This window comes from Amphimedon queenslandica, unplaced genomic scaffold, assembly GCF_000090795.2.
Source record: "Amphimedon queenslandica unplaced genomic scaffold, v1.1 AMPQUscaffold_13506, whole genome shotgun sequence".
NCBI classification, from domain to species: Eukaryota; Metazoa; Porifera; class Demospongiae; order Haplosclerida; family Niphatidae; genus Amphimedon; species Amphimedon queenslandica.
Genome location: NW_003546258.1, coordinates 585,776 through 598,635, shown reverse-complemented (window position 1 = coordinate 598,635; position 12,860 = coordinate 585,776). Strand labels below are relative to the sequence as shown.

At 34.2% G+C, this 12,860-nt stretch overlaps 5 protein-coding genes across 6 annotated transcripts in view; 3 read left to right on the top strand and 2 right to left on the bottom strand.

Moving 5' to 3' along the window:
- The first annotated feature begins 11 nt into the window (after positions 1-11).
- On the top strand, positions 12-755 carry LOC100635012 (uncharacterized). Its single transcript, XM_003383863.3, has 3 exons — positions 12-209; positions 264-419; positions 470-755. The coding sequence occupies exons 1-3, from the start codon at positions 111-113 to the stop codon at positions 686-688; spliced, it is 474 nt and encodes a 157-aa protein (XP_003383911.1). The 5' UTR covers positions 12-110; the 3' UTR covers positions 689-755.
- LOC109593777 (uncharacterized) lies at positions 627-1,595 on the bottom strand. Its single transcript, XM_020008882.1, has 3 exons — positions 1,161-1,595; positions 955-1,107; positions 627-896 (listed from the first exon to the last, which is right to left on the bottom strand). The coding sequence occupies exons 1-3, from the start codon at positions 1,173-1,175 to the stop codon at positions 750-752; spliced, it is 315 nt and encodes a 104-aa protein (XP_019864441.1). The 5' UTR covers positions 1,176-1,595; the 3' UTR covers positions 627-749.
- Positions 1,596-1,711: 116 nt separating this feature from the next.
- On the top strand, positions 1,712-8,368 carry LOC105316638 (erythroid differentiation-related factor 1-like). 2 transcript variants are annotated; one of them, XM_020008878.1, is made up of 25 exons: positions 1,712-1,886; positions 1,934-2,064; positions 2,123-2,221; positions 2,268-2,349; positions 2,399-2,437; positions 2,765-2,835; positions 2,886-3,027; positions 3,126-3,244; positions 3,295-3,406; positions 3,455-3,520; positions 3,578-3,721; positions 3,774-3,829; positions 3,902-4,016; positions 4,967-5,107; positions 5,357-5,651; positions 5,831-5,937; positions 5,990-6,089; positions 6,168-6,225; positions 6,275-6,411; positions 6,572-6,948; positions 7,202-7,369; positions 7,524-7,598; positions 7,664-7,736; positions 7,794-8,016; positions 8,069-8,368. In XM_020008878.1, the coding sequence occupies exons 1-25, from the start codon at positions 1,725-1,727 to the stop codon at positions 8,259-8,261; spliced, it is 3,285 nt and encodes a 1,094-aa protein (XP_019864437.1). In that variant the 5' UTR covers positions 1,712-1,724; the 3' UTR covers positions 8,262-8,368. The 2 variants fall into 2 exon arrangements, with proteins under 2 accessions (XP_019864437.1, XP_019864438.1); XM_020008879.1 differs by lacking the exon at positions 8,069-8,368 and having other exon boundaries at positions 7,801-7,946.
- On the bottom strand, positions 8,204-11,909 carry LOC109593776 (uncharacterized). Its single transcript, XM_020008880.1, has 12 exons — positions 11,778-11,909; positions 11,441-11,721; positions 11,312-11,378; positions 11,157-11,260; positions 10,877-11,099; positions 10,640-10,742; positions 10,294-10,573; positions 9,864-9,924; positions 9,645-9,810; positions 9,316-9,400; positions 9,167-9,259; positions 8,204-9,108 (listed from the first exon to the last, which is right to left on the bottom strand). Exons 1-12 carry the CDS (start codon positions 11,884-11,886, stop codon positions 8,335-8,337), a joined length of 2,346 nt encoding a protein of 781 aa, XP_019864439.1. The 5' UTR covers positions 11,887-11,909; the 3' UTR covers positions 8,204-8,334.
- Positions 11,910-11,982: 73 nt separating this feature from the next.
- The window catches only part of LOC105316637 (RING finger protein 37-like), a 6,058-nt gene continuing 5,180 nt past the window's right edge, over positions 11,983-12,860 (top strand). The window contains exon 1 of the mRNA XM_020008869.1: positions 11,983-12,092. The gene's annotated coding sequence lies outside the window, so the exon portion shown is untranslated. The remainder of the gene's footprint in view (positions 12,093-12,860) is intronic.

Below are 12,860 nucleotides of genomic sequence, written 5' to 3'. Positions count from 1 at the left end.
AAATTAATTGATTTGTTAGCTCGTTTGTTAGTGACACTGTGACTAAGCAAAGTTTGGATCATAGACTACGTTACTTGGCACTTGCTCAAAACTCGCTGAGTCCCAGGAAGATGAGTTCTGTTCCTGAACTAGATGAGAAGGAAAGGATGATCAAGAGTGATGATCCGCCTTCAAGATTAGTTACTGTACCATTAACTCAACAGCAACAAGTAGATAATAATAACCTAATACTGAGATATCTATAGTTTTTACCATTTGTATAGTCACAGTTTCTAAATTATGTACCAAGCCTTCAAGTTCCGCAGGAGTTCATTCCAAATGATTTCTTTCTTCCAACATTTGTCATTACAATAGCATGTGGCGTCGTCAGTGTTTCAACTCTCCTTTTTACTATTCCGGCAATAATCTGTGCAACGCTTGTAAGATTAGCTTACATAATCATTAGTTGATTTTTATTATTTTGATGTAGTCGTGGATGAAAAAAAGACAAGGTATTCAATTTCATCGTTCAGCAAAAACATTTGGTAAAGCAGCACTTATACTGGACGTTGTTGTTTTACTGTGGATGCTTGGCTGGGGAATTTTAGTAGTAACATATGTTACTGCAGCATATTACATATTCAATGTTCTTGAAGCTGATGACTTTGGCTGTGGAGGTGATGTTCATATTGAAACTCCTTTCTATTAATGACATTTTATTACAAACATTTATATTTAAAAAATAATTTATAAGCAGGCCAAATACTGTGTCAGGACATAAATGAGAATGAAGTGGCAATTATAGCCATTATAGCAAATATGGCAGTGAATATTATATTAAACAAACTGAGAAAATAAGCCATGTACCCAAGTTTCTTAGCAGTTGCATACTTTTCTTTCTTCTTGTTCCTGTATGCCTATCGAATGAGAAGAGAGAAAAAAACTGAGATAGATAATAATAATAGTGAGCCATACCATCGAAGAACATATAATAGCTGGAATGCCAACCGATATTAGCGAAGTGATATTAAAAAGAGCACAAATCACTGTTATAATAATCACAATAATTAAATGAAGAATTGTCCCCATCGAGGTCCCCATAGCTTCTTCTTGTAATTGTTGTTGTTGCTGGAGGTGGAAAAGTACATGTATAAATAGGTAAGAGCCTGTTGTAAACAAACCTGTCTCTGAAGCATCGAAATCTGCTATCTGGCAACATGGAATAATACATCTAGTTGCTCAGGGGTAACCAGCATATTTAGATCTACTGGTATTTGACCAGGAGCCATAGGAGGAGCAGGAGATAGAGGAGGAACAGTAGGCATAGGAAGAGTAGTAGGCATTGAAGGAGCAATGGGCATTGGAGGAGCAGTAGCAGTTATTAAAGGAGGTGAAGTCCATTCTGAGTCTGGTTTTAGTTCAATGATTGGTTGGACAGAGGGACAGGACTGCGCTTCAGTGTATGAAGGAGGTTCTGGATCTTTAAAAGCAGCAGCATCCATGATTGAAAGAATGAATAAGAGTGGAGGCAAAAGAAATGTGTACAATTTATCTCATCTTCCAGAGTAAAGGTTAGCATCATTTTCCTTGTTGACATATCTAAGTGCAAAGTGTGTGATGACATGTACATAATTAATTGAGCCAACACAATGACGTCACAGTGACGTTTGCTTCACACCTCACCATGGCCACGTGAATACACGTGGGTAGCCATAAGACCCCTCGTCCCCTCCCACTAATTTAATATGGCTGCTCTTCCAGAAGATTCACACTGCTCATATCTTGCTGTTAACGAAGAAGAGGAAGAGAGAGGAAGGGAGATAGTGGGTGTATCAGATAAAGGAGGCTTTGGTAGCCGCCGTATTGTAATACTGGAGCCCCTCCCTCTTTTGTCACCTGTAAAACAGGTACCATGTACATGTACATTTCTCACCATTTTTTAATTTTAACCTAGAATGTTGATCTTAATTTAGCACCCCCCAACTGGTTGAGGGGGTCTGGTGCAGGACGATACTTTTATAAGACACTATTCTCTCAGTTTAATAAAACGTCAGACAGAAACACAAGTCATGTTAACCCATCTAGGTATCTATTTATTTATTTATTTCATTAATTAATCAATTTATATATTTATTTATAATAGTATAATATTAGCGTCACATTATTCTCATTTGGTGGGTGGAGTTGTTGATGTTATTGCCGATACGAAAAGTGTCAAGAAATTGCTAACAATGCCTTACAAGTATTGACCACACCCACTAATTAATTAATTAATTCTTTATTTATAGTAAGTCCAATGTCTCCATGTCAGTTCATAGAATTGGACGGACTTTATTAATTGATGAATTATACACTGATACCTCATTAAGAGTAAGGGGGTGTGTTTTGGGTGTGGCTTTCACTAATATATAATTCACAGGAGTTTGAGAAATTGTCATCTGTTGGTGAATTGCCAAAGGTAATTATTGTGTGTGGGTGGGAGGGAAATTGAATTGGATGAAAATTGTCGCCTAAAATTTTGGTAATTTTTACCTCAAAGTGGATGGCGATTTTTATGTAAAATTTAGTAATTATTTTCTCCTTGATAATTTTTGGCTTTTATTTGATAATTTTCACCTCAAAGTGAGTGACAACTCTCACCTAAATTTTACCCGACAATTTTCACCTAAAAAATTTTATGATTTTCACCTTGAAATGAGTGACAATTCTCACTGATGATTTCATAATTTTTTTACCTCAAAGTGTGCAATGAATTTTTTTACATAAACTTGCTTGTTTGTTGTAGGTGCCATTAGTTAAGAAAGATCCAGTCTCAGTTAGACACAGAAGCATGTACTCGAAGCTCCTGTACTATAGGTAATGTGTATCACTCTATACTACTCTATCATAACCCTCTCTCTCTCTAGCACTCCTGATGATGATAGTGAGTCTCTTCCAATTTTACCTGCCCCAGAACACTTGCTAACATTACCGGACCCAGTTAAAGGAGCTGCACCAAATATTGATGAAGAACTCTCAGATATATTTCCATGTGTACCACCAGACCCGGTGAGTGGTCAATTTAAATCCTGTTCCTGTATCCTTCCCCCCCCCCCTATCTCTCTCTCTCTCTTCCTCTCTTTCTCTCCCTCTCTCTCTCTCTCTAGTTGCCGCAGCCATTTCATTTAAATGTTGAGTGGACAGTTAATGACATTAGGATGTTACTAGGGAGCGATCTTCCCATATTTGGTAAAGAAGGGAAACCAGCTATTAGCCTAAAATTGAGGTATTATTAATTATTATTAATTACTGAATATAGTTAAATTTATTTTTTAGAGATATGGATAAGCCGATAACAGTATTAACAGGTTTGGATTACTGGTTGGACAACTTAATGTGTAATGTACCAGAATTGGCCATGTGCTACCATGTGGATGGTATAGTACAGGTAACTCTAATAACTATTAATGAATTAATTATTATTGATATTATTTAGAAATTTGATGTAATTAAAACTGAAGACATTCCAAAACTTGATAAAAACTGTCAATTTTCACCTCAAGCAAGTTTCAATTATTAAGTAATAATTAATTTACTATAATTAATTAATTAACTGTAGGAGGTCCTTAAAGTTGCTGAAAACATTTTATCATTTTTAAAGAGTAATTGTACAAAGGAAGGCCACACCTATTGGCTGTTCCGCCCTAAAGGAGAGGATCTCGTTAAACTGTACGACCTCACGACTTTGACCTCCAGCAGTAAGGTACTGATGGGTGTGGTCTTTCATTAATTAGTGGGTGTGGTCAATTGTTTAGGAAACGGAAGCAATTGAAAATCCATTTGCTAAAAGTGTCGCTACGTTATTCTATAGGTAATTTATTATTATTATTATTATTATTATTCCTGTTGTTGTTTTTGTTGTTGTTGTTGTTGTTCTAATTAGAGTCTCTCAAAGGATGCTGCAGTATGGAGCATGTGACAATAAAAAAGAATTAAATAATATAAAAATATTATTAGAGAATTGTATCAAATTACTGCACAATGACCTTAACTCACAGGTAATTATTTCTATCAATTATTAAAATGTATTGAAATTTAAAATTCCATTCTAGTCATTTTTGGCAAAATTTGGCCAATGACCCTGTACTATAGTACAGGGACTTTGGCCTGATTTTGGAGCAACTTTAAAAATTCGTAAAAAATCTAATTTTGATCGGAATCAACTCAAACTTTCTACACAACACAAGTACATGTATATGCATCAGAAAATGTAATAAAAATAGAGAATTCTCTCCTAGTCATTTTTGGCGAAATTTGGCCATTGACCCTGTACTATAGTACAGGGACTTTGGCCTGATTTTGGAGCAACTATAAAAGTTCGTAAAAAATCTAATTTTGATCGGAATCAACTCAAACTTTCCACACAACATAAGTACATGTATATGCATCAGAAAATGTAATAAAAATAGAGAATTTTCTCCTAATCATTTTTGGTGAAATTTGGCCAATGACCCTGTACTATAGTACAGGGACTTTGACCCAATTTTGGAGCAACTTTAAAAATTCACAAAAAAGTTAATTTTGATCAGAATCAACTCAAACTTTCTACGCAACACAAGTACATGTATATGCATCAGAAAATGTAATAAAAATGGAGAATTCTCTCTTAGTCATTTTTGGCGAAATTTGGCCAATGACCCTGTACTATAGTACAGGGACTTTGGCCCAATTTTGAAGCAACTGTAAAAATTTGTAGAAAATCTAATTTTGATCGGAATTAACTCAAACTTTCTACACTACATAAGTACATGTATATGCATCAGAAAATGTAATAAAAATAGAGAATTCTCTCCTAGTCATTTTTGGCGAAATTTGGCCATTGACCCTGTACTATAGTACAGTTACTCTGGCCTAGAATACACAATGTACCTTTGAAAATTCAATTTTGATGCCCAAAATAAGTATCGGAGTTTCAGAAAATGATTACCATGTACAATTTCATTTTTAGATTGTGATGTCCTCCTATTTTTTACTGGCTGATATGTTTTTAAGCCACACCCCTCCATTATTAGAGGAGGAGCCCACTGGTAGTGAAGATGATGATGAATCCCATGAATCTCAATTAATAACTAATGAACCGTATATATCGGTAAGGGGGCGGGGCAGGAAAGGGAGGGGCTTGAGTGAATTAAATGTACATGTATAAAGTACATCTATAACCTCTTTTAATGGGCACTCTCTTTATAGCGTACACCTCCATTTAATGGACAGCACCTAGTGTACCAATTACATTCCTTACTGTATAAAATAGTCTCCACCTAAAGGATGCCTTTTATAACAGATAAACTTTCTTGTACATGATTAATGCTTCTTATTATAATAATTCTCTCATTTATAGTCACTTGCAGTGTCCAGTCTAATTCACAATATTGATCCATTAATGACTGGTCCTGCTGATGGAACAGGATCTATTCCAGACGCGACTAATAGTTTAAAAATATCTTTAACTTATGTCAGTAAAGCATTAGAGGGATTGAATCCATTATGTATTGTTGATAACTGGAGGGTGACTGGTACCTCACAGCTGCTACTAACAGCAGGTAATGCTTACTGGAAGCTGTCAGAAGGAGCAATGGCTGACAGTGAACTGGGACAGTGCTTGAGGTGGGCCAGGCTAGCTGTACTGTGTTTCAGTAAGTTAATTAACCATTAAAAATAATTAACTGTTATTAATAAATTAACCATTATTAATCAATTAATTGTTATTAGTTAACTATTACTACTATTGATTAAGTACTGTTAATTAACTATTTTAAATTAACTAATATATTAATTAAGTATTGTTGGTTAATTAACTATTTTAATTAATTAGAGGTATCACTTGCTTTGTCCAAGGATAAGAAACAAATTAAATTGATGAAGAACATGTTGGGGTCGTCATGGCAACTGTGTGGCGATGTACATGTATTAAGTACTAAAGTAATTTTTGTTTATCATTTTTTGTTGTTTATTGTTGTTGTTGTTGTTTTAGGCTTCCAGCTCTTTAAGTAGATATATTAATGATTTTAACATGTTTGATTCGATTGATTGTAAAATTAAAACATTTTTATCATCTTTATACAACCCATCAGGTAATGAATAAATGCATGTCACTCCATTTTATTTTAATGTACTCCCTCTCTCTCTCTCCCTCTCTCTCTCTCTCTCAGTTGAAGAAGATGATTACCTTCAGTTACATGTTGATATTGAAACCAGCCTTAAAATGAGGTACATCAATTTATTTATTTATCTTTATTATTATTATTATTATTATTAGTATTGAATGTTACAATGTATGCAAGTCAGTGGGAGGAGCCTCAACTAATAATAATAAATTGAAGGAGAGGTTAGGTAATGCTTGGAACGAGCTAGGAGTTTATTACAAACACACAGCAGCAACTGGAACCGAACAAGGTTAGCCCACCAATAAATAATAACTATATAATACTTTTGTTCTACTTATGTCTATGTACTAGTGCTTTGTTATAATAATAATAATAATAATAATAATAATAATAATAATAATAATATAATTAATAATAATAATTTTAATGATGATTCCTTCTTTCTCCAGACTATAGTGCTAAAACCTCATTATGTGATGAAAGTTACAAGTGTATCACTAAAGGACTGACTTTGTTTAAGGAGACAGGCAGTGTACCTAACCAGTCACTATTGAACGCTAACCTAGGCAGTCTTAGTAGAGTACTGGCGGCCATTGAACATCAGAAACAAGCAAAGGAGGGAGGAGGGGCAGAGTTTAGTCTGGAGGAGAGGAGCCATTACAATAGATCTATAGACTATTACAATAAAGGTAAAGCGTTATTGAAGAGATTGTCAAACCATCCTACAATATGGCTCAACATTGAAATGGACCTGTGTAACGTTTATTATGAATTTGGACGCGCCATACAAGACAGACCTCCATTGAGTAGAGTGTCTGTGCAAGAGGTACGTACTGCATTGATGATGATGATAGTATATATTTTAATAAAAATACTAATTTTTGTTTGTTTATTTATTGTTATAATTATATAATTATTTTTGTTTTCTTCTTTTCTGTTTCTCCTTTTTATACTGTCCCTAGTGTTTTATCTCTTACGCCACTAATAATAATAATAATAATAATAATAATAATAATAATAATAATAATAGTAATTTTTATAATAATAATTTTAATTACACCCTCTCTCTTTCTCTCCAGGTGGAACGAGATATTGTCTCACTGTTCATGAAGGCTATACATTTTGCTGAGTCAGTAGCTGGCAATGTCCCACCTGGTTCTAGTCATCATGTTAGTGTTTCTGGCATCATTGGAACCACCCATCAACAACTGGGCAGCCTTTATCATAAAGTAGCCTTTGACCCAGCTGTAAGGAAACGGAGCAGTTTTATTTATTTATTTATTGTTTTTTTTATTATTTATCTACATATTTTATTGTAAATTTTTACTTTATTTATTTTATTTGTTTGTTTGTTTATTTATTTATTTATTTATTTATAATTTATTGTATTTTTATTTTTAGTTTTCAACTCAAAGACAGCGAACAGCTAGGACTCAATCAGAGAGACATTATTCAAAATCAATCAACAGTTTTATAGTATGCCAATTACCACACGCTCTAATTCCTTCATTACTCCATCCCCCTCTCTCTCTCCTTATTAGGTAAATGACCATTCATTACAAATACTAAGAGTTTATTGGGAAAGATCATTACTGTATGAACAACACGCAAATAGTAAGAGAAAAATACAAAAAAGATTATTATTATTATTATTATTAATTTATTTACTAGTATCCAGTGGTAATCACTCCATTAAATTATTACACCAATCACTGGATGACATACTATTAGCAATCAGTCCATTACAAGTCTTACTAAAACTCTCCTCTAATGATACAAGTACTAGTTCATGCTCAGTGTTAGGGTCATTGAAGCAGCTATTGGTGATTATTGTGCAAAGACTTAGAACAATCTGTAAACAGCTGTTGACACTCTCAATGAAGAGAACAACAAGGTATTGTTAATTATTTTTGGTTTTATGAGTTTTATTTTGTTATTTTTGTTAGTGTTCAAGATGATAGTGCTTCCTGTACTATTTCACAGTATAAAAGACTTTACGAGTTAAGTATCAGTGATATTGATATTGATACTGATATTAATGCTGATTCTGATGTTAACACTGATTCTGATATTAACACTGATTTATTGTTAAGTGACATCATCAAACTATTAGAAAACATTAAAGTCGTACTTAGCTAATTATATATTCATTACTACAATCATTATCATTTTATTGTTACTGTTATTATTATTATTGTCATTTTATCTTTGTTCACCAATCAATAAGATTTGTTACTATTTCTTCAGGATTTGTTCCTATTCCTGGACGATTCGCATTTTCTGATTCCATTCTGTCATTCATTTTGATTCCAGTATCAATTAGCTCTTCAATTTCATTGTCCGGATTAATGATTTGTATTCTAATCCCTCCGTTACTAACTCCTTCCATTTCCTTGGAAGACGCTTCTCTACTAATGGACGGGTCATCAAACGGGTCACTAGAGGACTCCTTGCTAATCGATGGATCATTTATTATCACTCCTACATCTTGGGAAGGCTCTCTGCTAATGGACGGATCTCCAGTTATTTCTTTTGACACGTCTTCACTCAATATAGATGCTTTGGATACTTCCCGACTCAGTCTAGACGGCTCTTTACTGATTGGTACTGGTTCAGGCATTCTCCTTAGAGGTGTCCCAGGTGTGTGTGTCTTGTAATACTGCTGACTGTTCATGGCTGAAGTGGGTGGCACATATTTTATTGCTCTTGGTAGCTTGAATGTACCTGCAGTCATCATTCCGTCATCACTGCAATTAACATGAGCTGCCACTGAGCTATTGATGTAGCTACTTGATTTGGTACATGTAGCTTTGCTGTCATTGTATTCGGTATCAATTTGCCCTTTCCTCTCATTGTTACATTGTTCGTTATTAGTTTCGTTAATTATTGCGTGTGTTACCAATGGAGATGTTGGTTTGTTAACAGCAACAGGCGAATCTGGAGGTGTCACTATTGAAAATAAATCAGGTCTGTAATCTTCATCATTCTACAATTATAAAGAATTATTAATCAATGATAAAGGTACATGTTGTTGTTTAATTAACCTCCTCGTGTGCAAGTAATTTTAATTCTTCTAGTCTCAATGATCCATGACCTCTAGGTTTTGTGGCTCTCTTTGTCTCTGATTTCAGAGTATCCTGAAGGACATAAAATTCAATTAATTATTTTATTCATTTTATTATTATTTTTTTACTATAAATGAGTTCATGAATATGGTCACTTCCTCCTCCTCCTCCTCTTCGCTCTCTTTGTTGGTTAGTTTTTTATATTTTCTTTTTCTATACAAGTAGTAATGTACAGTACATGTATACCATAGGGCACTTTTTTTGAGAGCTATAGATTTAGCGAATATACATGTATACTTTGCTGTATTAAATTTTGCAATTTTATCCTGAATTCGAATTTTCCACATCCATAAACAATTAATTCAGGAAATTTATTTTTGCAAATAGCAACAAAATCCATGAAATAATTATATAGCCCTCAGAAAAGACACCCTACGGTATGTACTTTGTGTCTTACATTTTACCAAAAGTCCAGTATCTGTTGTTTATTAATATGCAGCATATAAGAAGCAATGTTCCTATTAGGATACCAGTTATTGAGAGTATAGTGTACAGTGTAATGAACACAAAGTGTTTTATGGTTGGTTTCTTTTCTTCTATCCAAATATCATCTTCACTATACTCTACACATCCACACAAGATAAAGCATTACTGTATCTACTAGTATACTACTAACCAATGTGTATTGGTGGGTTGGCAGGTAAACTCATTGAGTATAATGCAGTTCCATTAGAATCCTACAAGGAGAAATTCCTATAACAAATCCTACAACGAGGCTTCCTACAAGGAATCTTTACAAAGTTCCTGTACTAAAGTATAGGGACTTTGGTCCAATTTTCGAGCAACTTTAAAAGTTCATAAAAAATCCAATTTTAAACGGAACCAGCTCAAACTTTCTACACAACTTAAGTACATGTATAAGCATCAGAAAAATAATAAAAATGGAGGATTTCTTCCTAGTCATTTTTGGCAAAATTTGGACTTTTTGGTCTGATTTTTGAGCAACTTTCAATTTCATAAAACCCAATTTTGATTAGATATGTATCAGAATTTATTGTATAACAAAAAAGGAATCATCCATTTGTTATGAATGTACATGTAATTACCTTTATTTTAGTAAAAGCAAATACAATAAATGTGTAGTATTCATTTTCCTTGAATGCTCCAGTTCTTTTTATATCTTCTCCTTCAAAATACAGCTCATTTGGTAAAGTCTCATTTCCATAGAGTCCAATCATGAATGGTAATCTTGTTGATACTTCTGATGCTAAGTGCATTGTTACTGATTTATGCATCAGTGCATTGTAAGGCACTACTGGAGTGAATGGATGATTCAATGAGGACCCACTGGAACGTGTAACTGGGACAGCATACACTGTATAATGACTGTTAGTGCAGTGTGTTAGTATCAAGAGCAGATTGTTATAGTATTAACGTGTCATTATCCTATACCTTATTGGTCCATATTTAAGACTTGATTTAAATAATTTGACACTAAAATCATATTTATGTTTAGCATCTGTTACAATTACTGGCATAGGTGGAGCAGATGGCCCTATGAAATAATCAGTTTAGTAATTATTAAAATGGACATTATGTTCATGACTTTGAATGCATAATAGTATACATATATACATGCATATATACCTTTGTTTATGCACATGCGTATACTTTGTGGTTTTAACTTACTTCCAATTGATGTTGAAAACTGTACTTGACTGTAAGGCTGGCTGCTGATACTGCTGTCAGCTACTGTTAATAAATGACAATGATACATTGTATTAGGCTGGAGGGTTGTTGAATAATAGGAACACTGTCCTTTTGTTGTAGGGAGTGCTTCATATGTGAATCTGATCACTGGTTTAGTAACTTTAACAGCATCTTTATATAACTGAACTCCAGTACATTCCAACTGAAACATACAATATTATTGTTATTATTATTATTATTATTATTTTTATTGCTAAACCTTAAAACTGATTTCATATACAAAAGGTGGCTCATAATACCATATGAATACTGCACTGGTATCCTTAACTTTTGAAACAGTCAAATTGTATGCACGTAAGAACTCTGGTAATTAATAAATATTATTAGTTAACTAGTATAAATCAATAATTGTACCTAATTGTCCTGTATTAATGCGTATTGGTTTGCTTGATAATGTTTCTGATCTTGATAACGTTACCATCTATAAAAGTATCGTTAGTATTAATAAAAATAATTATTATTGTTGTTATTATTTTTTGTTACTTTTATTTGGTAAATGCTCTTTGGTCTTAGGCCAGTTATTTGAGCTGATCGAGAGCCTCTTAATGTTCTAATGACAGTAGTGGGTGAGTCATCACTTGGCACGTATGTATTATGAAACAAAACCATTCTGTGTATATGAATATAATGACGCATCATAGCATCATTCATGAGTCCACTAGCAGTACTGTTCTCAATCCATCTGAGATAAAGCCTCTCTTCTTGTATTCTCCATTGCATTGAAGTTATTGGACTAGGTGACCTTGGCAAGATTTCACTATCATCTGCAGCATACAGTGAATGCAGTGTTAACTGTTGAATGTAGATTACCAGTACTTACTAGATCTAGTATCTCGCCGTATAAGCCCATTGCAATGGTGGAGTAGATACTGCAGTATCAGGCTAAGGAAGAGTAGCCTTCTCATGAATAAAGATAGTGATGCTGTCATGATGGAGCTATGCAACACGTCGCCATGATGATAACAAGTTATTAATAGTTATCAATCGCTTCTTAATTCAAATAGGCGTGGTCAAATGCTGCTCCACGTTGATGGGCGTGGTCAACTAATGGAGAACTTGGATTTGACTTTTCTCTCTCTTTCCGTGTCCCTGGCTCCTCCATTTGTTTATTAATAGACATACAGACTTACCTTGGGTACGTTAAAAGATGTAATGAATATTATAATGCATAGGAATGGGTTTGGGTAGACTGGGAATGAGATCAGGTGGTATTAGAATGAGACCGAGTGGGTTCGGGATTATTTTTAGCTCATTATAATATTCATTTTTTTCTTGTTTTGTACGTACATTTTGTGTTTAGTAGTATAAGTATGAAAACGGGCAGTATGGGAATGAGGCGGGCGGTATAGGAATGAGCGTGTTATAATTATAATTATAATGATGTCATTGTTTGGTAAAACCACATGTATGACAACACTTGTAGCTCAAAGAGTCGTGAGTCACATACACACACACTCATATTCTCTTCCTTTAGCTGGTTTCCTGTACCTTACCACAAGCACTAATCATGAAAGACTTTCTTAAATCATTTATTACATACATGATACATGTATGTGTACATGTACATATATATCAAGTGTTAGTTAATGTTAGTATTAGGTCATGTTGTAAAGTTTAAAGTTCTTTTATTATCAGATCTTATCTCCTTTTGTCTCTCTCTCTGTCTTCCTCTCTCACTCTCCCTCTCTCTCTCTCTCCCTCCCCCTCTCTCCCTTCCTTTCTCTCTCTCTCTCTTTCTCTCTCTCCCTCCCTCCCTCTCTCTCTCCCTCCCTTTCTCCCTCTCTCTCTCTCTCCCTCTCTCCCTCTCTCTCCCTCCCTCTCTCCCTCCCTTTCTCCCTCTCTCTCTCCCTCTCTCTCTCTCTCTCTCTCTCTCTCTCTCTCTCTCTCTCTCTCTCTCTCTCTC